This window comes from Selaginella moellendorffii, unplaced genomic scaffold (assembly GCF_000143415.4).
Source record: "Selaginella moellendorffii unplaced genomic scaffold, v1.0 SELMOscaffold_0, whole genome shotgun sequence".
Lineage (NCBI taxonomy): Eukaryota > Viridiplantae > Streptophyta > Lycopodiopsida > Selaginellales > Selaginellaceae > Selaginella > Selaginella moellendorffii.
In genome coordinates, this window is record NW_003314261.1 from 3,726,711 (window position 1) to 3,752,060 (window position 25,350).

General features: G+C 51.6%; 12 protein-coding genes across 17 annotated transcripts in view; 6 read left to right on the forward strand and 6 right to left on the reverse strand.

Annotated features, from left to right (window-relative positions):
• LOC9656198 (receptor-like protein kinase BRI1-like 3) overlaps nucleotides 1-1,372 on the forward strand; it is a 4,412-nt gene extending 3,040 nt beyond the window's left edge. The window contains exon 7 of the mRNA XM_024673949.1: nucleotides 8-1,372. Within this exon, the coding sequence (XP_024529717.1) occupies nucleotides 8-1,372 (1,365 nt within the window). The remainder of the gene's footprint in view (nucleotides 1-7) is intronic.
• Nucleotides 1,373-1,924: 552 nt separating this feature from the next.
• LOC9656199 (hydroxycinnamoyltransferase 2) lies at nucleotides 1,925-3,504 on the forward strand. The gene is made up of 2 exons (XM_024674031.1): nucleotides 1,925-2,782; nucleotides 2,815-3,504. Exons 1-2 carry the CDS (start codon nucleotides 2,213-2,215, stop codon nucleotides 3,484-3,486), a joined length of 1,242 nt encoding a protein of 413 aa, XP_024529799.1. The 5' UTR covers nucleotides 1,925-2,212; the 3' UTR covers nucleotides 3,487-3,504.
• An 866-nt stretch (nucleotides 3,505-4,370) lies between these two features.
• LOC9656200 (putative amidohydrolase YtcJ) lies at nucleotides 4,371-6,847 on the reverse strand. Of its 2 annotated transcripts, none has more exons than XM_024664822.1 (14): nucleotides 6,594-6,847; nucleotides 6,437-6,535; nucleotides 6,318-6,390; nucleotides 6,155-6,261; nucleotides 5,973-6,096; nucleotides 5,717-5,911; nucleotides 5,583-5,668; nucleotides 5,425-5,532; nucleotides 5,276-5,371; nucleotides 5,134-5,232; nucleotides 5,009-5,083; nucleotides 4,831-4,959; nucleotides 4,662-4,777; nucleotides 4,371-4,607 (listed from the first exon to the last, which is right to left on the reverse strand). In XM_024664822.1, exons 1-14 carry the CDS (start codon nucleotides 6,801-6,803, stop codon nucleotides 4,433-4,435), a joined length of 1,692 nt encoding a protein of 563 aa, XP_024520590.1. In that variant the 5' UTR covers nucleotides 6,804-6,847; the 3' UTR covers nucleotides 4,371-4,432. The 2 variants fall into 2 exon arrangements, with proteins under 2 accessions (XP_024520590.1, XP_002961024.1); XM_002960978.2 differs by having other exon boundaries at nucleotides 6,437-6,538.
• A 34-nt stretch (nucleotides 6,848-6,881) lies between these two features.
• LOC9656201 (tRNA wybutosine-synthesizing protein 5) lies at nucleotides 6,882-8,901 on the reverse strand. 5 transcript variants are annotated; one of them, XM_024665002.1, is made up of 13 exons: nucleotides 8,825-8,901; nucleotides 8,702-8,779; nucleotides 8,572-8,655; nucleotides 8,439-8,516; nucleotides 8,317-8,385; nucleotides 8,137-8,263; nucleotides 8,016-8,088; nucleotides 7,726-7,962; nucleotides 7,658-7,676; nucleotides 7,373-7,609; nucleotides 7,203-7,318; nucleotides 7,052-7,145; nucleotides 6,882-7,000 (listed from the first exon to the last, which is right to left on the reverse strand). In XM_024665002.1, the coding sequence occupies exons 1-13, from the start codon at nucleotides 8,891-8,893 to the stop codon at nucleotides 6,953-6,955; spliced, it is 1,329 nt and encodes a 442-aa protein (XP_024520770.1). In that variant the 5' UTR covers nucleotides 8,894-8,901; the 3' UTR covers nucleotides 6,882-6,952. The 5 variants fall into 5 exon arrangements, with proteins under 5 accessions (XP_024520770.1, XP_024520721.1, XP_024520670.1 ...); XM_024664953.1 differs by having other exon boundaries at nucleotides 7,373-7,676; nucleotides 8,828-8,901; XM_024664902.1 differs by having other exon boundaries at nucleotides 7,373-7,676.
• A 73-nt stretch (nucleotides 8,902-8,974) lies between these two features.
• On the forward strand, nucleotides 8,975-10,119 carry LOC112346054 (pentatricopeptide repeat-containing protein At2g35030, mitochondrial-like). Its single transcript, XM_024674104.1, has 3 exons — nucleotides 8,975-9,297; nucleotides 9,426-9,719; nucleotides 9,990-10,119. Exons 1-3 carry the CDS (start codon nucleotides 8,975-8,977, stop codon nucleotides 10,117-10,119), a joined length of 747 nt encoding a protein of 248 aa, XP_024529872.1.
• Nucleotides 10,120-10,135: 16 nt separating this feature from the next.
• On the reverse strand, nucleotides 10,136-12,779 carry LOC9632027 (serine/threonine-protein kinase PEPKR2). Its single transcript, XM_024665339.1, has 8 exons — nucleotides 12,755-12,779; nucleotides 12,685-12,703; nucleotides 12,400-12,636; nucleotides 12,114-12,345; nucleotides 11,801-12,061; nucleotides 11,679-11,750; nucleotides 11,337-11,452; nucleotides 10,136-11,282 (listed from the first exon to the last, which is right to left on the reverse strand). Exon 8 carries the CDS (start codon nucleotides 11,102-11,104, stop codon nucleotides 10,169-10,171), a length of 936 nt encoding a protein of 311 aa, XP_024521107.1. The 5' UTR covers nucleotides 11,105-11,282; nucleotides 11,337-11,452; nucleotides 11,679-11,750; nucleotides 11,801-12,061; nucleotides 12,114-12,345; nucleotides 12,400-12,636; nucleotides 12,685-12,703; nucleotides 12,755-12,779; the 3' UTR covers nucleotides 10,136-10,168.
• Nucleotides 12,780-13,700: 921 nt separating this feature from the next.
• On the forward strand, nucleotides 13,701-16,004 carry LOC112346085 (pentatricopeptide repeat-containing protein At1g62260, mitochondrial-like). The gene is made up of 2 exons (XM_024674182.1): nucleotides 13,701-14,261; nucleotides 14,313-16,004. The coding sequence occupies exons 1-2, from the start codon at nucleotides 13,701-13,703 to the stop codon at nucleotides 16,002-16,004; spliced, it is 2,253 nt and encodes a 750-aa protein (XP_024529950.1).
• Nucleotides 16,005-16,092: 88 nt separating this feature from the next.
• On the reverse strand, nucleotides 16,093-17,268 carry LOC112342814 (ankyrin repeat and protein kinase domain-containing protein 1-like). Its single transcript, XM_024665268.1, has one exon. It carries the CDS (start codon nucleotides 17,198-17,200, stop codon nucleotides 16,115-16,117), a length of 1,086 nt encoding a protein of 361 aa, XP_024521036.1. The 5' UTR covers nucleotides 17,201-17,268; the 3' UTR covers nucleotides 16,093-16,114.
• LOC9632028 (pentatricopeptide repeat-containing protein At4g39530) lies at nucleotides 17,257-20,024 on the forward strand. The gene is made up of 2 exons (XM_024664715.1): nucleotides 17,257-17,849; nucleotides 17,894-20,024. The coding sequence occupies exon 2, from the start codon at nucleotides 17,988-17,990 to the stop codon at nucleotides 19,914-19,916; it is 1,929 nt and encodes a 642-aa protein (XP_024520483.1). The 5' UTR covers nucleotides 17,257-17,849; nucleotides 17,894-17,987; the 3' UTR covers nucleotides 19,917-20,024.
• A 306-nt stretch (nucleotides 20,025-20,330) lies between these two features.
• Nucleotides 20,331-21,325, reverse strand: LOC9632029 (small nuclear ribonucleoprotein-associated protein B). The gene has a single exon (XM_024665422.1). It carries the CDS (start codon nucleotides 21,223-21,225, stop codon nucleotides 20,521-20,523), a length of 705 nt encoding a protein of 234 aa, XP_024521190.1. The 5' UTR covers nucleotides 21,226-21,325; the 3' UTR covers nucleotides 20,331-20,520.
• Nucleotides 21,326-21,391: 66 nt separating this feature from the next.
• LOC9656202 (GDSL esterase/lipase At1g71250) lies at nucleotides 21,392-23,041 on the reverse strand. Its single transcript, XM_024665194.1, has 5 exons — nucleotides 22,609-23,041; nucleotides 22,390-22,517; nucleotides 22,070-22,306; nucleotides 21,733-21,988; nucleotides 21,392-21,671 (listed from the first exon to the last, which is right to left on the reverse strand). Exons 1-5 carry the CDS (start codon nucleotides 22,853-22,855, stop codon nucleotides 21,451-21,453), a joined length of 1,089 nt encoding a protein of 362 aa, XP_024520962.1. The 5' UTR covers nucleotides 22,856-23,041; the 3' UTR covers nucleotides 21,392-21,450.
• Nucleotides 23,042-23,941: 900 nt separating this feature from the next.
• LOC9632031 (vesicle-associated membrane protein 721) lies at nucleotides 23,942-25,325 on the forward strand. Its single transcript, XM_002960345.2, has 6 exons — nucleotides 23,942-24,035; nucleotides 24,149-24,412; nucleotides 24,513-24,654; nucleotides 24,713-24,833; nucleotides 24,893-24,955; nucleotides 25,044-25,325. Exons 2-6 carry the CDS (start codon nucleotides 24,223-24,225, stop codon nucleotides 25,188-25,190), a joined length of 663 nt encoding a protein of 220 aa, XP_002960391.1. The 5' UTR covers nucleotides 23,942-24,035; nucleotides 24,149-24,222; the 3' UTR covers nucleotides 25,191-25,325.
• The last annotated feature ends 25 nt before the right edge of the window (nucleotides 25,326-25,350 follow it).

Below are 25,350 nucleotides of genomic sequence, written 5' to 3' on the forward strand. Positions count from 1 at the left end.
TCTCCAGGCCGACCACAACAACTTTATAGGTGAACTCCCTACAGTTCCTCCAAGTCTTAATGTTCTAGACCTGAGCTGCAACTTGTTCAGCACTGGCAACCCAAACATCTGCCCTGCAAGGTCCTCACTTAAGTCTTTGCTGCTGGTATATAACAGGTTGCATGGTCGGGTTCTGAACTCAGCCATGAACTGTGGTAACCTGGAAATGCTTGATATCAGCATCAATTCTCTAGCAGGGCCCATTCCAGTGGATATGTGCAGCAGACTTCCGAAGCTTCAACATCTTCTTCTTTGGGGGAACAATCTTGAAGGCAGCATACCCGCTACAATCAGCAACTGCAGTGAGCTGGTGACACTAAATCTCAGTTTTAACAATCTCACAGGTGTCATTCCTCAGCAGATATCTGGGCTGAAGAAACTCTGGTTGCTGCTTCTGAGCAACAACATGATATCTGGAGCAATCCCCGCATCTATTGGAAGTATGTTGAGCCTTCGATCTCTCGTACTGGGTCACAACATGCTTCAGGGTGGTCTACCAAGTGAGCTTAGAAACAACAAGGGTCTATTCATGTTTTTAGTGAACGACAATCAGTTGACAGGACAAATTCCAGGCTGGATCGGCCGCTCATCAGAAGTGGATAGAGAAAAAATAACCGAAGTAACCTTCCCGTTTCTGATGGTGTTTGCAATCAACATAGAGGCATCCATCTGCAAAGCTTATGAGGAGGTTTTCATACTGCAAGGGATCCGCTTGGATGACTTTGAGCAACTTCCGTTTGCAACCAGATGCAGAAGATGGTTCTTTCTGGCACCTCCTGGTTTCAACTTAACAATATATACTCTGGTAAACAGTCCTTTGGCTATTGATCTCTCGCACAACAGCTTCACTGGAACAATCCCAGAGGAATTCGGTGGCATGCGAGACTTAAATGTGCTAAATCTCGCACACAACTTACTTACGGGGGCCATTCCTTCCACAATTGGAAACCTCAAGAACCTGGAGTGGCTAGATTTATCACAGAACTGGCTTGAATCAAACATCCCGGACTCGCTTGGCAACCTCACCTTCCTGAATTACTTAAACATCTCGAACAACAAGCTTTTCGGAAGGGTTCCACAGAGTGCTCAACTTGCATTATTCCCGGTGAGCAGCTATGAAGGAAACCCAGGCCTTTGTGGCTTCCCCCTTGCAGAGTGTGCTAGTTTGCATGATCCTTTTCATGATGATCACAAAGATGAAAACGATGATGACGGTCATGGCGATCAAACGATTCTGGCTGCCATTGTTGGTGGTGGTGTTTCATGCATCCTGTGGACCTTCGCAGTTTTCTTCAGTAAGAGATGGGAGGCACTGCTTAAACGTTTAATATAATGTATTATAATCTGATTGTTGTTTAAGACGAGTTTAGCTGGCAAGAAATTAATCCTAGGAGAGGATTTGTCCAGTTGAATTCCAAATAAAACTGAAGTAAAAAGTTGTGGAGAATTTGTCATGCTTGTTCATGTAAGCATTGATTAGAGTGAAACGGCATTGCTACTATGTGACGCTCAGCAAAATCCGACGTGAATCTTTGCTCGCTTAGCTCCCCAAAATGTGAAAACAAATTAATTAATTCATTGCTAACAAGTTTTCTTCCATCCATGGAAGCATTTCAATGGAGAAAGGTCAAGAGTATGACGAATAGATTGGAGAAGATCAACATCATATGGTAAAGCTAGTGAACGTTTTGACAAGGATAGGCAGATTTGTGGAAACCTTCTACCCCTAACACCAATGTCGAGGATTCTCAACTCCTGCCAGAACTCCAGTTCCCGAGAGCAATCTTCTATAAAGCAGTAAGTTTTTCTCTGATTATTAATCATTTGATCTTCTAATTCTTTCTTATTATTGTTAATTATTTTTCCGGCTAAGCAGCATCCAGCGTCCCGAGCTTGGTCCTTCGAAAGAAGTGGAACTCGACAGAGCTACTCATGCATTCATTGTAAAACATCAATGTACTTGTCCTCGTTCTTCTGGATCATACTTTAATTTCTCTTTTTGCTCGGGTGACTCCATTGCACACAATCTGACACACGCATTGGCATCATCATCCACAGTGACTGGAGATCCTCCGCTAGCTAGAATCCAAGAGCTGATGACCGGCTTCCATCCTTAGTTCCATTGAAAATTGAAATCCTTCGTCCACCACCATCCAAGCCAATCCAGATCCCAATGGAAGTAGCTTCCAATGTCCGAGAGCTCATCAAGCCTGCGAACTCCTCTCCACCACCACGACCGTCCATACTTCTCAGCTGCCTCGACCAGATTGCTCCTCGGGTCTACATGCCTTTCCTCTACTTCTTCGCACGATTCATCCCTTCCAACCAGCTCAAGCTATCCCTCTCCAAGACGCTCTCCCTCTTCTACCCGCTAGCCGGCCGCTACAAGCTTCTTCCCAATCAGGCCCTCGAGATCCAGTGTTGCGACTCCGGCATCGAGTTCTTCGAAGCGCTCGCCAGCAAATCTCTAGAAGAAGAACTTGGCAGCTTCCACGAGTTTAATCCCAGCCTCGACAGCCTAGCGTCGCGCGAGGCCTTCCCAACGCAAGAAACCACGGAACTTCCTCTTGTCTCGATCAAGCTCACTCGGTTCCTGTGCGGCGGCGCTTGCCTCCAGGTAGCGACTCACCACAGCGCAGCCGATGGAGTTGCCACAGCCGATTTCGTGAAAGCCTGGGCGCTGATTTCCTCCGGCCAGGAGCATCGCGTCAATCCGCCACACTTGGGAACGATCCCTGCTCCTGCAACCTGACGCAATTTCCACCGGAATCCACTCCAGCGGAGTACCAGATTGAGCCTCCGCCCTTCCCCGACACCAGCAATGTGGAGCGCTCAATCCTCTCCTTCACGAGCAGCGGCATTCGGTCGCTGCTAAAGAGCGACACCACCGCGACTCGATTCGAAATACTGGCGGCTCACCTCTGGATCGCGATCACCCGCGCCAGAACCGAGCTCTCGCTTCTTCAACCGCATGAGGAAACGAGGCTAGGCTTCGCGGTGAATGGGAGAAAACGTTTCAATCCTCCAATTCCCGATGGATTTCTGGGCAATGCGGTCTTTCTTGCAATCGCATCCTCCAGCATCGAGCAGCTTCTGGCAGGATCGATCGACGGCGTTGTGAATCTCATCCAAGAAGCCAAGCGCAGGATCACGCACCAACACATGCTATCCACAGCCGCCTGGATTGCATCGAGGAAGTGCCCGCTAGAGATTTCGCTCTCCTTCAACCACTCGGATCTCGTGATCTCGAGCTGGCAGCGATTGGAGATCGCTGGCGCGGATTTCGGAAGCGGCAAGCCGGTATTCGCTGGAACCATGGGAATTGTGTGGGCTGGAGTGGCCATCATCTTTCCCGAGATCGAGGGAAACGATCGACTTGTCGTCAACACGATGCTTGAGCGCGATCAAATGGATGTCGTTCGCAGAGATCCTGGGCTCATAGTTTAGGGCAACTAAAGCATATTCGCCTTCATTGACACAGAGTCAATTCTGACGTTGGCAACCAGCCATTCTCGATTCAACGTTGATCTTTGTTTATATATCAATAAACGTTTTACAATTCTTTCTTTACATTTCAACTCCCTCGTTTGCCTTTTCGTCCCAACTTGTTTTCGTTCCGCAGTTGTTTTCAGCAGCCACCAAAAATGTTTTCCAGCCATAGACATAAGAGATGTTGATGTCTAGAGAATACAAAAAAGAAAAACGCAAGCAAATGAAGTTAGTAATGGTGAAAAGGAAATACGAACTAGCAAGTAAAGCTTTACTGCTGGTATTTGTGTTTAAGCCGCTTGAACTTTCTTCATGACCAAGTCGTTCTCAAGGCCGGGAACACTCCTTTTCACACCACTCCTTCACAGCTTGTCAATCTTACTGCTGCAATTTTTGACAAATCCATGGGTGTTGCAGAACCTGACTGGTCCTTGCTTGTTTGCAGCGGAGGATCTCATTTCTAAGATGTTGGCCGTGGATCCGAAACAGAGGTCACCCCCTGTGACACAAGATCAAATGCTTCCATCGGCTGGTATCCTCCCTCTCCCTTAGCATCTTGTATAAAATTGCTCCTAGCCCCCAGACGTCGATGGCTGCCATGTAGAGCTCCAATCCCTGTTCTCCACCACCTCAGCTGCCATGTACTTCACTGTGCAATAGTTCTGTGATATCTCCTCGGGGTTATCTGTAGCAATGCCAAAGTTGCTGATCACCACTTTGTCATGCACGTTTAGCTTGAAAAGAATGCTTGCGATCTTGGTGAACCACGCCCCTCAAATCCATCTCTTTTGAGGGTCTTTACCAGCTGCTTGATGATTCTGGCTGCTTTCTCTTCAACCATCTTCTCGCAAATATGCAATATTTAAAAGACCACGAAATAATTTACCAAGTTTGGAATAAAGCCTTAAGAAAGGAAGGCAATATTTCCACCAACGAACGTAGCAACCACTCGAGGAAAAATGCCCGTGCCCTGTGCAAAAGGAGACTCGGACAACACCACAAAGTCGGCAAACTTTCCTGGAGTCAGTGACCCAACCAGATCCTCCAATGCAGCTGCATACGCAGCCAAGGATGTGTACCTGTGAATCCAGAAACAAGGACTGCATTTCAGTTTCTCATCTGTTTTCTCTTACCCCGCCACTGCGTCCCATGCAGAAATCCTTTCCTCGGGAATCCAGGGATGACTCCAGCCTGAAGGTGTTCTCTCCACGGCTGCGCGGATCCCTCCAAGTGGATTCACTGCTACAACCTTGAGGGAAATCATTCACGTAACGCCGAAGAAAAAGTATTTGACAGACTTACAGGCCAGTCGGATCCTAGAGCAACCACGCTACCGTTTCCGAGGAGGGAGCGGAGGTTATAAGATCCACGTGAGCGCTTCTCACCAAGTTTCTTCACGGCGTAGTAAGCATCATCTAGAAGTTGCTCTGGCTGTGCAAAAATCCAGGGTAATGGAGGCAGCATGCATTCATCTGCTTACTTGCATCGACGCAGATATTGAGAACGTCCCAAATTTAAGGTGCGCTCCAGGTGAAAGGTGCTGTGCATGCTCTACCTGCAATCCCACGAGTTCAGTGATACAAACGTAGATTTGTTCATCGTTACTCTCAATCGATGTCCTTGACGAGGATGTTTAGAAATAGCGTCAGCGTAAATTCCAAGCACATCATCGTTTGCTGCATCGCCAATCGCATGTACTGCTACCTGAAGTTCATGATTAGCATTGGATCAAGGATCATGGAAGTACCTGTAATTTCGACTCAAAAGCAGCACTCACGGACTCGGAAAGCCAACTCAGATCGGCCACACGGAGGCCAAAATTGTTCGGATCGTCTTCGTAGTGCTGCGCCAGAAACTTTAATACCTCAGAAAAGCTACTTAATATTTACGTGACACCTGGTGAAAGAGAGCTGTTCCCGAGCCCAGCGATCCATCGGCAAAAGCTTTGACCCCACCAATGTGAACCCAGTCGCTTATATGCCGTCCTCTCTCTTTTATCAGAGCCTGAAGAACAAATTCAAGTATCGTATTGTAAAATGACAATCAGAACTTACAGCGACTCGTGGCCAAGTCTCGAGTGGGAAGAAAAGTGCAGACCTCACAGTCATATTCCCGAGTGAGTCCATCCACGTGTATACCTCTAGAGGAAGAATTTAGACGAGGAACATGATGTTTAAAATGGAATTACCTTCAAAATCGTTCCATGATTCTTTGATTGATCCACCAGGAAAGTATGATCCGAAATCAACTACTGAGGTGACGCCTTTAGAGACAGCATAATGGCTTGCTCTTGCCAGAGCGTCTCTACGTTGCTCCAATGACGGTTTAGGAACACAAGAAGTTAACAATATCATAGCAGCATCAACGAGTAAACCAGTTGGAACTACAAAGAAGGATGTTAGAACCAACTTCTCTATAATTCAGATAGGAGAATAAAAACTGACCACCATCTGCATCTCTTACAATGCTCCCACCAGTTGGATCTTCTTTAACGCTCTTCAAATCACAAATATCCATGGCAACTTTATTTGCAAGGCCCATGTGACCGTCCATCCTGCTGAGCCACACCTGTGTGATACTATGAACGTCAGGTTTTTAGAACCTCAAAACTACAACAAAAACTCACCGGATTTTTTTCTGTGACACTATCAATCCAGGATGAATCTGGCCACTCACCTCCCCAGTGTTCGTTGCTCCATCCAAATCCTTGAAGCCACTCATTTGGCTCGAGCCCTTCAAAAGAAGCGATGAATATTATACACTCATGAAGAAAACAAATTCAAGAGCACCATGAGCAGCATGTTGAACTTTCTGTGTGAACTCTAGACGTGTGTGTACATCATGAAGATCCAATCTTACTAGCTGCAGGTAAGACGTTAATTTCCCTTGTTGTTTAAACTTAACATACCTGCAGGCCTCCAGGAATAAAGTGAACATGAGAATCAATGAAACCAGGCACCACAAACTGCCCCTCGAGATCACGGAATTCGGTATCAGAACCGGCAACCTCCTACAAGCATGAAATTTTGTGAAAAATATCTGTAACGAAGAAAACAAACGCTTACCTTGACAAATGAGAGAGAACCCACGCGAAGGATTCTTCCCCGTCTCACAGCCATCGACTCTGCCCATGGAACATCCTGGTCTGCAGTCCAGATACTGCAGTTCGTGATGACAAAATCAGCCGGTGCTCCTGGATTTCGTTTCCAAGATAGAAGAACTGCTACGGCTAAGGACAGCAGCACTATCCCAAGTGAAGTTGCTAACGAACCCATCACGACTGTCTAGGGCCAGTTAGCTTTAACATTTAAATACACACTAGCTGCTTTTATCTGCATGCAAAGGAGACCCGATTCGATAAAATGTACTCGAAAGGATACCTGAGAAGCGCCTTGTTTAAAAATTGATTTACAAAAGCCCATTGTCAGTGAAGCTTACATCCCAGAAATTTCTCCATGACACTGTCCAAAGCCTGAGACAAAAGCACCGTTTAACAGCAGCGAAATAGCTTCAGAATCTTTACCTTTGATGCGAACGCTTCCTTCCTATCGAGGAGCGCAGCCATTGCGACACTGGAGTCGTCAAAAACACTGTAAAAGCGCTTGTAGAACTCTGCTCTGTTAAAACCAAAGCCATAACCACGTAAAATCAACAGCATCCTAAAACTTGCTTACTGTGATGCTTCAGAAGCAATCGAGTCCATCTCTTCAAACTGTTTTGTCAAAAGTTCTGCAGCGACAGGACTGAGAGCATGCAATACGAGTGCTTCTAGTGAACGAGGAAATGTAGTCTGCAAATGCACAACTTGGTAGCAACAAACATAGCATACAGTGCCTGCACTTACCACCATGGTAAGAAAGATTCGACGAAGGCTTCGAGGGCTCGTATTTAGAAACACACTTGCGATAGGATCGTCCTCACAATTGCCATTGTTCACTGCGACCGCTACGCAGGATAGTATGACGTGAAGTTGTTTTGTTTCTAGTGGACTCAAGCTGTTCACGGTAAGATCTTCTGCTCCTTGCACGTCATCAAGATCAATTTCTACATCCACGTGAGGATTCCATCCGAGCATCGATCTCTGTAGAACAATATAAGTAAATTGCATTGGCAATTGTTGCTTGTTGACCTTTTCGGCGTCCAAAAGACTGGAAAACAAAAGAAGCTGTTAAAAAGCCAAGAGCAACATTTGCTAACCTCACTAAAATCCTCCGCAAATAATATGCATCCATGGGCGTGTCGAATGCGCAAGATTGTTTAGACGCCCACCAAAAGTTTACGGCAATGGTTAGAGCAGCACTGTCCACTTGGTGGAACCAGCCCTCTGGTATAAAAACTGCACTGCCAGCATCGACTACCAGAACCCGACTGTGTTTTGATGCATCTCTAAAGCGTGGATATTTTTGGTAGTCTGGTTCTACAAAATTCACCTCGCTGCATAGAAACAGGAATAAAAGAACTGTATCTTTTTCTATAAAAACAAATACCTATGGTTCGAAGCTTCTCCATACAGTGGCTTTGGGTACAGATATGGCGCCGCATCAGGAGGCCACAGAGTAACTGCAACAAATACAACACTGAAAAATGCCACGCATGAAAAAGCTCTACCTTTCTTCTGACCCGTCACGACTCCAAGAACATTGTGGTATGGATCATAATGTATGCTTGATCGAGAAGACGTCGAACTCATCCAAAGGTTGATGTTTGAGACCGCATCCTCGTCCAGGAACTCTGGCTGAGCATAAGTGTCACAAAAAAAGAAAAAAGTAGACGAAGAATATATGATACCAGGGATATCTCGGATTCCAGAGAAGCGAGCGGAGGTTTCTCGGTTGAGTCTTTCACGCATATAGGAACCTGCAGTGATATTCTTAATATCGGCAACACGGACAACAAGAGTAAATCTTAACCTGTGCCAGATAAAAGTGATCGTTGTGCTCTCCAGGTGACAAAACCATGTCTAGATATTCTCTGAAAGGCAACGCCACCTAGAAAAGAACAAGTTTAAGAACAAAAGAAAGGAGTCAAAGAAATAATACAAACTCTTTCATGGCTTCTAATATCACCGAAGAACGTAGACCCATCGGTGCTCACCATTGCTTGCACTAGAGGTTCTCCTGCGATTTCCTTGAGAAGCGGTCTAATCCCTGCTCTAGAACACGAAAATCCTCACCTTAAGATGCTCGACACCGCCAGTGGCTGGATTCCACCGCTCAAATGCGGGCCATTGCCGCAGAATCCCTGGAAAAACCTGCCAGAAGCTCTAACAATCGAAACAAATCGACGCGCCTCTTACCACGGGAATGTTTCGAGCTTCCATCTCCCGGAATTCGTCCCTCGACGGTGGGCGCCAATTTTCCGCCATAGCCAAACGTTAAAAATGAAGAACCCTAGCTAGGAAAGTGGATTTTGGGCTAGTGTGTGCGGCAATGCCACTCCGATCGCTATGGCGAATGCGGCAGCGTCGGCGACGCGCGAGATCTTCGACGGCATGGACGATCACAGCAAGAACAGGTTCTCCTGCATCGCGATGCTCATCGTCTATGCGCACAACGGCAGGCCCTTGGACTCCAAGAATCTCTTCGATCGCATCCCCGGTGGTAGAGATTCCGTGGCGTGGAGTTACCTCATCGGCGCATTTGTCAAGATCGGGGATCTTGAGCACGCAAGGCACGTCTTCGATCTCCTCCCGCGGTGGACCGTCGTCACATCCACGGCGATTGTCGTGGCGCTGGCGAAGCGTGGCAAGGCCGAGGACGCCAGAGCGATGTTCTTGGCGATGCCGGAGAGAGATCTCGTCGCCTGGAACGCGATGATCACCGCATATGCCCAGAATGGGAATCTCCAGGTGGCGCAGGCGATTGGATAACTTCGTCTCCTTGAACGCGATCATCCAGAGGCCAGGATGAAGCGCTGGCCAAGAAGGTCTTCGATTCGAAGCCCCAGCGAGAGGTGGTGTCACGGAGCGGGCGTGTGGAAGAAGCGCGAGCTGCCGGCCTTGAACATCGTCTGGTGGAACCTGATGATCCAGGCGTTCGCGGACTATCTCCTGGTGGACGAAGCCAAGGAGCGCTTCCATCCAGCGAGCACGACTTCGTGTCATGCACGGCCTACTCGCAGACCAGCCAGATCTTCCTCGCGAAAGCAGCCGTCGATCGAATTCCCCAGCGCGATGTGGTGTCCTGCCAGTCGTATGCAAAAGCATGGATCAAGCAGACTCTTCAACACTTTGAGAAGTTCCCCAATGATTTCAAGATATGCTTGGATTGTAAGATTAGCCATTCTCGATTTAACTCCACTTTTGATCCTTGTTTATATATGCATAGACTTTTTTCAATTCTTTCTTGAGGGGAGAACTTCCCTCGTTTCTTAAAGAAGAGCAGCATAGCTTTGTGTGTAACATCTATCTCGTTTACATCTATCTCGGCATTTGCTTGGACGTTTTTCATGTTACCTTTTAGCTTGAACCAGTTGAGATTGTTCTCGGCAGCCACCAAAAAGGTATTTCCACACAGAGACACGAGAGATGTCGATGATGTCCGGAGGATACAAAAACGAACCCAAGCAAATGAAGTTAGTAACTGCGAATAGGAGAAAGAGGAAATGGCAAGTGTGCTTACCGGACTGACTGCTGCCACTTTTAAGCCGCTCGAACTTTCTTCACGACCAAGTCCTTGTCGAGGCCAGGAGCACTCCTTTTCGCACCACAGGGCCTCCTCCACGTCCTGTAGATCCTACTGCTGCTGCTTCTGCAAAGCTTGACAATCCATGGGTGTTGTAGAACCTGATCGACTGTCAGCCTTTGTTTCGGATCCACAGCCAGCATCTTCTCAAGGAGATCCTCCGCTACAAACGAGAAAGGACCAACCGGGGATGCCCCCTGTCGCACACGATCAAATGCTTCACTCGGCTGATATCCTCTCTTTCCCAGCATCTCGTATAAAATCGCTCCAAGCCCCCACACGTCGATAGCTGCTGTGTAGAAGCTCCCATCCTTGTTCTCTGCCACCTCGGGTGCCATGTACTTCCCCGTGCCACAGTACTGCGACATCTCCTCAGGGTCGTCTGTGGCCAAACCAAAGTCACTAATCACCACTTTGTCGCGCGCGTCTAGCTTGAAAAGGATGTTGCCCGGCTTGAGATCCCGGTGAACTATGCCTCTCGAATGCATCTCCTTGAGGGTCTCTGCCAGCTGCTTGATAATCTGAGCTGCTTCTTCTTCGCTCATCTGCCCGGAAACGCGCAAGCGATCAGCAAGACTAGATCCACATAGTTCCATAATAATACTCCCAAAACACTGTCCTCCATCTCTCTCCTTGATGAAATCTTTGAAGGAGACAACTCCAGGGCAGCCCCGGAGCTTGGCCATGATCCCAACTTCTCTCTCAGCGTCGCTCCCTGATCGAAATGCCTTGGCTGCATATGACTTGTGACCGTCCAGATTGTGAAACACGAATACATGCCCCTGGCCGCCACACCCCAGCGTCCTACCTTTCTCGAAACCTCGCTGCCCCAACATATGAATGCTGAGAAGCTCTTTGCAATCTTCCTCCCTAAACTCACTTACCACCGCCATCGCTTCACAAGCTTAAGAAAAAAAACCCTAGCTTCTTCTACCGAATTTAACTACATGGCTGAGATGGCGTTTGATCGACGGCGACGATGCGCTGTGTTTTCTCAAATAGTATAACGCTTAAGAAAGGACACCAACGAAAGTAGAAACTACTCAAGGAAAAACTGCTGAGGATGGGTACCTGTGAATTCAAAAACAAGGACTACATTTCAGTTTCTCATCATTTTTCTCTTACCCTGCCACTGCGTCCCAAGCCGAAATCCTTTCCTCGGGAATCCAGGGATGACTCCAGCCTGAAGGTGTTCTCTCCACGAGTGTGCGGATTCCTTCAAGTCGATTCGCTGCTACCACCTTGAGACAAAACCATTCACGTAATGCCGAAGAACAAGTACTTGACAGACTTCAGTGGGATCCTAGAGCAATCACGCTACCATTTCCGAGGAGGGAGCGGAAGTTATAAGATCCGCGCGAGCGCTTCTCGCCAAGTTTCTTCACAGCGTAGTAAGCATCATCTAAAAGTTGCTCTGGCTGTGCAAAAATCCAGGGCAATGGAGGCATCATGCATTCATCTGCTTACTTGCATCGACACAGATATGAACTTCCCAAATTTGTGGTGTGCTCCAGGTGAAAGGTGTTGTGCATGCTCTACCTGCAATCTCACAAGTCAAGCGATACAAACGTAGATTTGTTCATCGTTACTCTCAATCGATGTCCTTGATGGGGATGTTTAGAAATAGCATCAGCGTAAATTGCAAGTACGTCGTCGTTTGCTGCATGCCAATCGCATGCACCGCTACCTAAAGTTCATGGTCCATTGGTCAGTTTGTGCCAAACACAGTTCAGAGGATGTAAGCCAGCTTCTGTCGATCACAAAAAGTGCTTTCTTCCATAGCGTCGGGGCCGCGATAATGGCTTGTCGAAATGACAAAGCCCCGGATGGAGTGGCCACCTTGCATGACACTGGAGACAAAACCACCGTTTAACAGCATCGAAATAGCTTCAGAATCTTTACCTTTGACGCGAACGCTTCCTTCCTATCGGGGAGCGCAGCCATTGGGACACTAGAATTGTCAAAAACATTGTAAAAGCGCTTGTAGAACTCTGCTCTGTCAAAACCAAAGCCGTAACAACGTTAAATCAACACCATACTGTGATGCTTCAGAAGCAATCGAGTTCAAACGTTCTGCAGTGACAGGACTGAGAGCATGCAATACGAGTGCTTGTAGTGAACGAGGAAATGTAGTCTGAAAATGCACGAATTGCTAGCGACAAACATAGCATACAGTGCCTGCACTTACCACCATGGTAAGAAAGATTAGACGAAGGCTTCGAGGGCTCGTATTTAGAAACACACTTGCGATAGAATCGTCCTCACAATTGCCATTGTTCACTGCGACCGCTACGCAGGATAGGATGACGTGAAGTTGTTTTGTTTCTAGTGGACTCAAGCTGTTCACGGTAAGATCTTGTACTCCTTGTACGTCATCAAGATCACTTTCTATATCCACGTAACGATTCCATCCAAGCATCGATCTCTGTAGAACAATATAAGTAAATTGCATCGACAATTGTTGCGTGTTGACCTTTTCGGCGTCCAAAAGACTGGAAAACAAAAGAGAAACTGTGAAAAAGTCAAGAGCAGCATTTGCTTACCTCATTAAAATCCTCCGCAAGTAATATGCATCCATGGGCGTGTCGAATGCGCAAGATTGTGTAGACGCCCACCAAAAGTTTATGGCTAGAGCAGTACTGTTCGACTGTGTTTTGATGCATCTCTAAAGCGTGGATATTTTTGCTAGTCTGGTTCTACAAAGTTCACCTCGCTGCACAGAAACAGGAATAAAAGAAGTGTATCTTTCTCGAAGCTTCTCCATAAAGTGGTTGAGTACGATAACTGTTACAAAAAGAAAGTACACGAAGAAAATATGATACCATGCAGATGTCATTCCAGAGAAGCGAGAGGAGGTTTCTCGGTTGAGCCTTTCACGCGTATAGGAACCTGCAGTGAAATCTTTAATATCAGCAACACGAACAACAAGAGTAAATCATAACCTGTGCCAGATAAAAGTGATCGTTGTGCTCTCCAGGTGACAAAACAATGTCTAGATATTCTCTCAAAGGCAACGCCACCTAAGGAAGAACAAGTTAAGAACGAAAGAGAAGAAATCAAAGAAAAAATACAAACTTATTCATGGCTTCTAATATCACTGAAGAACGTAGAGCCATCAGAACCTGACTCGATCCGACCGCTGCCAACGGCTGGATCGAGTTAACGGGCGAGCCACAGCCCGTTGAGTTTGATTGCTGCTCACCATTGCTTACACTAGAGGTTTTCCTACGATTTCCTTGAGAAGAGGTCTAATCCCTGCTCTAGAACACGAAAATCCTCACCTTAAGATGCTCGACACCGCCAGTGGCTGGATTCCACCGCTCAAATGCGGGCCATTGCCGCAGAATCCCTGGAAAAACCTGCCAGAAGGCTTACTTCGAGCTTCCATCTCCCGGAAGTCGTCCCTCGACGGTGGGCGCCAAATTTCCTCCAAAGCCAAATGTTAAAGATGAACCCTACCTAGGAGGTAAGAGGATTTTGGGCTAGTATATGCGGCAATGCCAGCGCTTGTCCTGCCGATTGATCGCCACCAGAAGCAAGAGCTCGATCACATTGCGGCAGGAGCAAGAATTCGTCCAGCTAGTGCGTTCTTGCACCGCTTCCAGGGATATTTCGCGCGGGCGGCGCGTGCACGCCCAGATCTGGAGCCATGGCCTCTCCACCGACGTCTTCCTCTGCAATGCGCTGCTCCACATGTATGGCGAATGCGGCAGCGTCGGCGAGGCCCGGGAGATCTTCGACGGCATGGACGATCACAGCAAGAACAGGTTCTCCTGGATCACAATGCTCACCGTCTACGCGCACAACGGGAGGCCCTGGGACGCCAAGAATCTCTTCGATCGCATCCCCGGCGGAAGAGATTCCGTGGCGTGGAGTTGCCTTATCGGCGCATTTGTCAAGATCGGGGATCTTGAGCACGCAAGGCGTGTCTTTGATCTCCTCCCGCGCTGGACAGTCGTCACATCCACGGCAATCCTCGTGGCGCTGGCGAAGCGTGGCAAGGCCGAGAACGCCAGAGCGATGTTCTTGGCGATGCCGGAGAGAGATCTCGTTGCCTGGAACGCGATGATCACCGCATATGCCCAGAATGGGAATCTCCAGGTAGCGCAAGCAATGTTCTTCCGGATGCCAGCCAGGAACTTCGTCTCCTGGAACGCGATCATCGACGGATGCGCGCAGGGCCAGGATGAAGCGCTGGCCAAGAAGGTGTTCGATTCGATGCCCCAGCGAGAGGTGGTGTCATGGACGGCGATGGTAGCAACATATAGCCAGAGCGGGCGATTGGAGGAAGCGCAAGCTCTCCTCTCCAAGATGCCAGCCTTGAACATCGTCTCTTGGAACGTGATGATCCAGGCGTTCGCGGACAATCTCCTGGTGGAGGAGGCCAAGGAGCGCTTCGATCGAGCGCCCGAGCACGACTTCGTGTCTTGGAACGCGATCATCACGGCCTACGCGCAGACCAGCCAGATCTTCCTCGCGAGAGCGGCCTTCGATCGAATGCCCCAGCGCGACGTGGTATCCTGGGCGACGATGATCCAGTCGTATGCCCAGGAGGGGCAGCCCAGCATGGATCAGGCGAAGGAGATATTCGACAGGGCGCCGCAGAGGAACGTCGTCTCCTGGAACGTGATGATCACGGGCTACTCGGCGAGCGGCCGGATCAAGCAGTCCCGGGGGCTGTTTGAGAGGATGCCAATGTGGAATCTCATCTCCTGGACGAACGTGATCGTGGCGTGCACGGTGGCCGGCGAGATCGACGCCGCCAGGAGGGAATTCGCCGCCATCCCGGATCAAGCCACCGACCTCCAGTGCTCCACCTCGATGCTCTCCGCGAATGCCAGCGACGGGCAGCTCGATAGAGCCAAGGCTGTCTTCGACACGATGCCGCAGAAGGACGTGATCTCCTGGGCGGCGCTTGTCGCCGGCTACCTCCAGAACCAGCAGCTCGCGGAGGCCAAGCGCGTCTTCGATCGGATGCCCGCCACCAATGCCGTGTGCTGCAACACGGTGATGGCCTCCTTCGCCAGCGCCGATCGGATGCCCGAGACGCGATCGCTCTTCGACCGGATGCCCGAGAGGACGCTCGCCTCCTGGTCGACGATGCTGGGCGGCTATGCCCAGTCGGGGCACACCGCCTCCGCCAAGAGCTTCTTCGATCGAATGCCGCAGAGGGACGTGATCGCCTGGAACTGCATTGTGGTGTCCTACGCTCGCAATGGTCACGTCCGCGAGGCCCGCGCGATCTTCTCCGCCATGCCCGAGCACGACGAGGTCTCCTGGACAGTGGCGATCGCGGCGTGCGCTCACAATGGCTACCTCGAGCAGGGGCTGGAGCTCCTGAGCTACATGCTCCTGGCAGGGATCTCTCCCGACGACGTGACTTTCCTCTCGATCCTCGCGGGTTGCAGCCATCTCGGGGAGCTCTCCAGGGGGGGAGAGTTCTTCCGGAGGATGGTCGGGGATTTCTTCCACGATCCGAACCGGGAGCACTACTCGAGCGTAGTGGACATGCTGGGGCGTCTCAAGCTGCTGGATCAAGCGCGGGAGCTGATCGATACCATGCCTTTCGTCCCGGACGCGGTGGCGTGGACGGCCTTGCTGACGGCGTGTAAGCAGCACAGTGACACTCAGGGGAGCTTGCGAGCCGCGGAGATGGTCTCGCGCCTGGCGCCCAGGAGTGGATCGTCCTACGTCTTGCTCTCCAACGCATTCGCGAGTGGAATCGCTAGCCGCGGGGAGCTGGTTTCCAAGATTGATGATCACGACCCGCTGGAAGCATTCGATTGTTCTTGAGGGCGCTCGCTCGAATTTCTCACTGATCGACGAGTTCTCTGGAGTTCGTTTCATTGGAAACACTCTTACCAATCAATTATCGAAACAAGATCGATCGATCGAAGCCCATGTCACTCATCGATTATCAAATTGGCCACACAGGCCCGAGCCCCAGCATTGACGAGCGTGCGCACCATCCCGCCGTGCTCCAGCGCCAGCGCCATATCCAGCGCGCTCAATCCCTCCCGCGTCACACCATTGATCTCGATCATCTCGCAGCCTACCAAGATCTTCACCACTTCCCGGTGCCCGGATTCCACCGCGCAATGCAGCGCACTGTAACCCTGCTCATCGATCGCGCACGCCTCCTCCTTGCTCTGGCAGCTCTCCAGCAGCCGCTTGACGATCTCAGCATGGCCTTTGAATGCCGCGCAGTGGAGAGCAGTCCATCCATACCGATCGCAAGCATTCACAGCGGCGCCACGCTTGAGACATCTCCTCACGCCCCGCAAATCGCCCGACCAGGCGGCGTTGCGGAGGAGCTCTTCGAGATCATCCCCTACCGGCGCCGGCGAGGCCACATTCCCTGGAACCTGGAGTAGGGCAAACAAACTCTCCTGCCCTAACTCAACGGCCTCATCGTAGGCCGTCCGTCCATTCCAATCGACGGCTCCCCGATCGGCGCCACATTTGATGAGGAGCTTGGCTATGGCGACGTTGTTGCCCTGCGTCGCCGCGAGGTGGAGCGCCGTCTTCCCGTCCACCGTTCTAGCGCTCACATCGGCGCCGCTCTGTGCCAGGATCTGGACGCTATCGGCGTTGCCGCCGATCGCCGCTAGATGCAGCGCTGTTCTCCCGTCGCCGATTGGGGCATTCACGTCGCAGATCTTGCTCAGCACCCCTAGCGGCTCCAGGGATCCACTGCTCGCGGCGTGATGGATCGGGCGCCAGCCGCTGGAATCCGCGCGCTCCGGATCGGCGCCGCGCGCGAGCAGCATCTCCAATATTACGGTGTGGCCGACCATCGCCGCGCAGTGGAGCGGGGTGTGGCCGTCGGCGTTCATCGTCTTGGAATCCACGCGAGCGCCGAATTCTAGCAGGAGCTGGACCATGTCGGGGCGCCGGCTCTGGATCGCGAGGTGGAGCGCCGTCAATCCCTGCGTGTTCCAGGTATCCGGATTGGTGCCGCTCTCAAGAACCTGGCGGGCCTCGTCCATGGCGCCGCGGATTATCGCATCGCGCAGCACGATCCCGCCGATAATCCGGACCTTGAGGCTCTCATCGGTGTAGACGACGCGCTTCTGGGGTGTGAACCACTCCTTGGATTTCCCAGCGCCGGCGACCACCACGGATTTCACCTCGAATCCATCCACGCTGAAGAACCGCGACGAGGAGGAGCTAGGGAGGAGCGAGATTTCCAGATTGACGCCTCCCAGCGGCGGGATCATCCCCAGCGAGGGCTTGACGCTGTATTTGCTGGCGACCATGGGCTGGACCTTGAATGCCACGGGCATGGTGTGGAGGACGCTGTGGAGGTGGACAGTGGCCGTGTGGGACGAAGATCCATCGATGTGGTCCTCGAGATGGAGCCTTACCTCTGTGGGATCGACGACCACCAGCCGATCCATGGCGCGATTGATCCCTTGAAGCGTGAGAATCATCCAGGGCAAGAGGACTCGCTGTCAAGCCTTGGGATTCATGGCGCGATGCGAGCGAAGACGACACAAGGGGGCGATATTGCAAATGCATAGCTTCGTAAATTAGGGTTCTTCGCAAAGGCGGGAACTTTGGGCTAGGGCTTTTGGGCGGAGGCGATGGAGAATGCTACGATCCAGCCAGGCGATGGCGTCGCCAGGCGCCGGGAAGGTATCCCTCTCCTCGCTGCTCAGCGCATTGAAATCCTGCGGCAGCTCCAGGGACTTGGAGCGAGGGAAGATCCTCCACTCTCGCGCGCTCGACTCCGGCTATGCCTCGAACACTCTCGTCGCCACAGCGCTCCTCCACATGTACGCCAAATGCGGCGCCATGGCCAGCGCTCACGCGATCTTCCAGGCGATGCGCTCCCACGACGTGGTCAGCTGGACAGCGCTCATCCTTGGCTACGCCGACAATGGCCGCGGCCATGTGGCGCTCGATCTCTTTTCTGCAATGCGGCGCAGTGGCTGTGATCCAAACGCCAGGACGTTTGTAGCGGTGATCCTGGCGTGCTCGAGCATGGCAGCGGTGGACCGACCCATGGCGATCGAGAAGGGGCGATGGATCCACGAGCAGGCGGCCCAGCACGGCTTCGACACGGATAGATTTGTCGGGAACACGCTGGTGGACATGTACGCGAAGTTTGGAAGCATGGCCGACGCTGCCAAGGCTTTCGATCGAATGCCACAGCGAGACGTGGTGGCATGGACGTCACTGATGCTCGGCTACGCGGCCGCCGGCGAGGGGGAGCTTGTTCTCGAGCTCTTCTCGCGGATAAGATCGCAAGGCTGTGCTCCGGATCGCCTGTGCTTCACTGCTGCTCTCACGGCATGCTCGATCGTCGCTGGGAAAGAAACTGGCAAAAGAATCCCAGTGCCAGAAGCTCATCCAGCGATGGTGGTGAAGCTCGAGAGCTTGCGAAAGGTGATGGAGATTCACTCCCAGGCCGCTACCTCCGGGAAGAACTTCGACGTGTGCCTGAGCAACACGCTGGTGGATGCCTACTCCAAATCCGGGAGCTTGCTGGATGCTCGCCGCGTCTTCGATCGGATGCCTCGCCACGACGTTGTCTCGTTCACGGCACTGATGCTCGGAGCGGTGGAGGGCGATCGAGCGGAGACTGCCCTCGAGCTCCTTGGATCGATGAGAGCACGGGGCTGCGAGCCCAATGCAAGAACTTTCGTGGCGGGACTGATGGCGTGCACCAACTTGGCAGCCAAAGAAGAAGCTCGGTTGGAAATACTCCCGGATGGTACAAGGATGGCGTTCAAGCTCGCGAGCCTGGAGAGAGGAATGGAGCTCCACTCGCAGGCCGCCAAGGAACGATACGACGTCACGGACATGTTCGTGGGGAACACGCTGGTGGATTTCTACTCCAAGTGCGGCAGCCTCCAGGACGCGACGAAAGCTTTCGACAGGATGGCGGAGCATGATCTGGTCTCTTGGAACGCCTTGATCGCGGGGCACCTGGACAACGGCCTGGACGAGCGAGCGCTGCAGCTCTTCCTCGAGATGGACCGCCGAGGCTGCTCGCCGGATCCAGCCTCGTACACCTCGGCCCTCGCGGCCTGTGCCGGGCTCGCGTCTCTGGGAGCCGCGCGAGACATCCACTGGCGACTCTGCAAGGCCGGGCTGGAGACTGACGCCTTCGTCCACAACGCGCTGGTCGACTTCTACGGCAAGTCCGGCAGGATGGCCGACGCCGAGCTCGTCTTCCAGTCCCTGGCGAGCGTCGACGTTGTGACTTGGAACGCGCTGGCCGCGGGGCTTAGCCGCCAGGGGAGCTACCGCCTGGTGGTGGATCTCTTGTGGGCGATCAAGGACCAAGGCCTGGAACCCGACGGTATCACTTTCCTGGCGCTTCTCGCGGCCTACGGCCATGCCGGGCTGGTCGACCATGGACGCCGGGCCTTCGCCGCTATGGTGGAGACTTACCGGATAGAGCCGGGCATCGAGCACTACCACTGCCTGGTGGACATGCTGGGGAGAGCGAACCGGCTCGAGGAAGCCGTGGCGGTGGTGTCGGCAATGCCGCACAGGCCGAGCTCCGTGACTTGGACGACCGTGCTGAGCGCCTGCGTCAAGTGGAAGAACTTGGGCGTCGCGAGCGTGGCGTTTGAGTCGCTGCTGGGGATTGATCCGGACGGGCCAGCGGCGTACGTGTTGATGGCGAACGTCTATGGCAGCGCTGGGATGGCGGAGGAGGAGGCCAAGCTTCTAGAGCACGTAAGACGATGAAGATCTTGTTATCTAACTCCAGGGACACCGGTCGAAGCATCGATACATTAGTACGCTGTTAGAGAACTCCACAAGATCTATGAAACAAAACATTGATCGATTGATACATTAGGATAGGAAGAACAAGAGGAGCTCTTCGAGATCTTCCACAAGATCTTCTAACTCCAGGAGAGTCGTAGTCAAGAGAAACAAAACATATTGATACATTAGTAAGGTGCCCTTCGAGAAGAACAAGAGGAGCTCTTCGAGATCTTCCACAAGATCTTCTAACTCCAGGAGAGTCGTAGTCAAGAGAAACAAAACATATTGATACATTAGTAAGGTGCCCTTCGAGAAGAACTTAACTCTGTAACTCGGCTTTTCCTCGCTGAAAGAAAAGAGAGAAGTTACATGCTTGTGACAAAATAGTGAAACTTACTTGAAGCTATAGTCTTGCATTAGTCGAGAAGTGAATTTTCTTTTTCTTTAGCTACATAGCTCTGCCTTAAACAAGAGTCCCATCAAACACCGTCCCGCCCAAGAGAAGAACAAGAAAAAAACTTACAATCATCCTCAAGTGATCGCCACTGCCACTCCAATCCATTCCACATCCAATCCTTCCTTTTCACTGCGGTGGAGGCTGCATAACCGGCGGCCTCCCAGGGAACACCGGCGGCCCTCCAGGCCTGGGCGGCGCACCTCCAGCGAAATTGGGCGGCGGCATCCCGGGCCGCGGCGGCGCTCCCATGGCTGGCGGCGGACCCCCGGGCCGCATCATCGGCGGAGGAACCATCGGCCGCTGCCCAAACGGCGCCATCCCCGGCCGGATCACCCCCGGGGTCATGGGCGGCGGCCGCTGTGGAGGAGGATACGTCACCGGCCCCGCCGAGACCGTGGGTGGCGGCCGCATCAGACCGGGAGCTGGGCCGCCCACGCCCCGCCCAGGCCCCGCTAGCCCCGGCTGCGCCGCCATGGGCATCGGCATCCCCCGCCCGGCCGCGCGCCCCATTCCTTGCCCTGGCGGCGCGATCCCCGCCCCCTTGGACTGCTCCTGTGGCGGCGGCCCCTCCACTGTCATGGACACTACCTCCTCGCCGCGCAGGAGGATCAGGCCGAGCGTCCGCCGATCCTCTCGCTCCTCGCCGCCCTGCTGCTTGCCCGCGCCCTTCTTGGGCGGTAGCCGCCGGAACTCCTCCGTGTCGCCCAGCACGAAGTTCATGTGGCGATCGAAGGCCATGAACTTGCCCACCAGCTGCCGCCCGTCCTGGATCGTTACCCGCATCCTGTAGTTGATGTAGTTGAGCATCTTGGAGCTCTTGGAGAGCGACATCGTGGCCGGGAGCGCGGTGCGCCAAGAAACCTAGCCCAAGAACCCTAAAACGCTAGCAATGAAAGAGCCCTAAAAACCTAAGAGCCATATATAAAGAGGTTCTAAGCAAGATCGCCGCCGTCCACGGAGCCCTGCATCCAAGGGCTGAGAGAAGTCTCTCTCTCTCGACATCAAAGTTTCAAGCGTTTGAGATTCTTTTGATGCGAGTGAGATCACATGAGATTTCTAGAGCGATGCCAGCTGCTGCACGCTGATGGGATCATTGAATTCCTGGCCTCCAAAATACGTGAAATTCGCGACGATGTTGTTGGCCCTCGCGGTGGTGTGGAAGGAATCAAAGAAAATGCGCTGGTCGTAGTCCCGGCAAGATGGAAAGTGAGGCAGGCATTGAATCAAACCATTGTACCGTCCTTTGCCGCAGCACGCAATCGAGTTGAATGTAAACCCTGAGATGGAAGAGAAGAACTTGTGAGAAGAACAGAGTTTCGAATCTGGGGTGGTTTATACCGAAATTCGAGGGATTGTCGTAGATTGTGGTGACTTCCTTATACGAATCCGTGTGGACGATTTCCAGCCCCGAGAGCGTCTTGCGCAGCTTCTGGATCAAAGGCTTGAATTCCTTGTTGAAATTGATGGCGAAGTCGTTGACAAACTGGATGCATTCCCCGTTCTTGCTGCCGTAGAATGCGAGCGAGCGAGGGATGCAGCCAATCGGCGGGATGTTGAAGGCGATGAGCTTGCGCACACCAATATCGTAGAGCCTCTGCGAGGAAGAGTTTAATCTTTTGGAAGCCAGTGTGGTTTGCGAGAGATCTATGTGAGATGAATCGTTTGGCACACAAACCTTTACTTGTTCCGCGTATGTGGAGATGAGAAGGTCCTGGAACTGTTTCGGGGGGAGCTTGGCCTCCTTGGTGGCCTTGAAGAGATAATTGTTGATGTAATCGTTGCTGCCAACGATGGTGGCGACGATGGAGCTCGCGATCAAGTTCTCCGCCGCCCCAGGCCCGATGACACCAGCAATCTGTTTCTTCACCTTCGCCAATTGCGTGACTTGCTCCGACAGTGGAATCCTCCCAACCTGTGATTGTATGTCCAGGAAAAAGAACTTGGATCAGTGGGAGAATTCACAACTTTGGAAAGAGAGAAATGGATCGAATTTACAAAGATGTTTCCGGTGGCGTCGATGATTCCGCAGCCCGCGGAAGCGAAATTGACGCCTTGGAGATAATTCACGGCAGTCAGTGATGGATCCAGGAATGCCGGAGGGAGTGGAAGTCCAAGCAATGCAGCTGAAAAAACCAAGAAAACGACATAGATTTCATGAATCTCTTGGGGAAAAAATAAAATAAAAAACAGAGGAAGAGAGAAAGAAGATCTTGCCGAGCCAATCCGCGGAAGTGCGACCGTTTGTGAATCTCCCGGTCGGCATTCTCGTGTCGAACTGCATGCCATACGGGGGGAAATTGCTCTTGGCGATCGTGACAATGTAATTGTTGTTGCCGGGATCCACGAGCGAGTCTCCGATCACGAAAAACGCAGGAACTTGGGCCGCCTTACAAAATCCTGGAAATCGGGAGAAAAGCGTCAATTGCAGGGCGATCAAGAGCAGGAAAAGCTGCTGAGCCATGGCGACCGGGGATGAATTCACGATGGATGGTCACCGAGATTTCTTATAGCCAGCCACGAAATCGTCGTTTACTCTGCTCCACAGAGGCCCAATTGATCGGTCGATTGATTCTTAAATGGAACCGCGATCGTGGAATCATCGAGGTTGGTGTTCGTTATTTCTGATCCAGCCACAGGATTGGCAGCGCGAGCCCGATCACTGCAAGAAAAGAGTGCTTTTTCTTTATGAAATGGAATTTCCCCATTTAAGGCATTTGGTGAAATCCGAGAGACAGCTCAAAAAGATCCCTGCGATGCAGCAGAGCCTCGTCGGTGTTTATATCTGCCGCTCGCTCGTTAACATCAGCACCCTTTTCGCGCCCCACCGTTGGATCTCGCCACCTTTGTCTACATATAGAGGGCGAGATGTTAGGGTTTATAAAAAGGATCCATCAATGGTGAAAGTTAAGATCGTTAAGGATGGCCCAAAGGAGAGAGATGCTTTGGCTCCAAAGAAACCAGTGGTGATGAAGAAGCCGCAGGCAATGGAACTAGAGGAGGCCAAGATCAAGGATCATGTTTCCATTCCTAGCGAAACAATGACCTCAAGAACAATCTTGAAGCAGCAGCAGGCTATGGAATTAAACAAGGAATTGGCTCCAGAGATCAGGGATCCTGTTTCCACTCCTAGCAAAACAATGGCCTCAAGAACAATCTCTGGATCATCTAAAACGAACTCCACCAAGGTGAAGGAAGGGATGATAAGGGATCCACCCAAGCTAAAGAGATTCACGGACTACATCCAGTTTGGCGACGAGGCCCCACGGTGCCGCCTCACTGCTCCCAAGAGAAATCTAAGAATCGAAATTCCCTAGAACTCGTACGGTAGAGCACTTATCGTACGGTAGGGCTTTTGCCTGTTACCCTGTCAAAATTTGAAAAAAGGGATGAAATATAAATGTCATTGTTTTCCACGCGGGAAAGTTTTTAGTAGGTTTCGCGGTCGATTCCGGCGAGGAGATAGCTTTCCGCGATCGGACGGTCCAGCTACTGCCACGCCAGCAACGACGAGCTACCGAATTAGCATATTCGCTGCCCCTGGAAAAAGAGCATATACCGAGGAAGGAGGGGTTTTTTGGGGGTAAAGGAGGAACAGCACTTGATCTCTGTCGGTGTGCTCTCTCACGGGCGCGCTCCGCTAGGTTTGTACCTCGCGATCCCAATCCCTATCTCTCGGCAGCGCATGCGAGCTGAGATCACTCGCTAGGGCTTAGATCTGTGCGCGTCCTAGGTCGCTGAGGTCTCTTTTGCGCAGGATCTCTCGGCTTGCCTCGCCGATGCCAGTGAGGGATCGATAGGTATTGCGTGGATTTCGGGGAAGGAGGAGAAATGGGGCAGGATTCGCTGATCTACAGCTTTGTTGCGCGGGGCACTGTGGTTCTCGCCGAGTACACGGGTTTCTCCGGTAACTTTAGCACCATCGCCATTCAGTGCCTCCAGAAGCTTCCCGCCAACAACAACAAGTTCACGTACACTTGCGACAAGCACACTTTCAACTATCTGGTCGAGGATGGATTCAGTGAGTTTTTTCTTCTTTTGTTTAGTTTTGTTCGTTCGATCGATCGATCGCTTGGCTCACTGGCTATTCGTTTTTTTTTATCTCTTGTGATCTTGTGCAGCTTACATGGTTGTGGCTGACGAGGACTTTGGAAGGCAGATACCATTCGCGTTCCTAGAGCGTGTCAAGGAGGACTTCAAGCGTCGCTATGGGGGAGGAAAGGCTGACACTGCCATTGCCAACAGCCTAGACAAGGAATATGGGTAAGTTCGTTTTCTCCTTTTGTTTGGTGGTCCAGCTCGCTTTTCGTTTTCGATCCAGGCCGAAGCTCAAGGAACACATGCAGTACTGCGTCACTCATCCCGACGAGATGAACAAGATCGCCAAGATCAAAGCCCAGGTCTCCGAGGTGAAAGGTATCATGATGGACAACATCGAGAAGGTACTTGTCTAGTTTCTCGATTGAGGGATGGATTTGTGAGCTCTGCTTCGCCGCTACAGGTGCTGGATCGAGGCGAGAAGATCGAGCTGCTCGTTGACAAAACCGACAATCTGCGCTTCCAGGTAACTCAACACCCGCGTTTCTAGATCAAAGTTCTTTCTTTGACTGATACACACAATTCCGTGTTTTTTTTTTTTTTTGTTCTTCCAGGCTGACAACTTCAGACGTCAGGGAAGAGACCTTCGCCGGAAGATGTGGCTGCAAAACATGAAAGTGAAGCTGATTGTTCTCGGGATCGTCATCGTGCTCATCCTCATCATCTGGCTCTCGATTTGTAAAGGATTCAAATGCAAGTGAAACATCGAGTTCGTGGTAAGGGCCTAGGACATCACTACTATACGAAGAAAACGATGAAAAAAATCTCCCTAGAGTCGCTCTTATAATTTTTGTATGGTTTTCGAGAGGGAATGCGATCTGATTGATTTGAAACTATCCTTTCCAGAGTATATTCACCCAA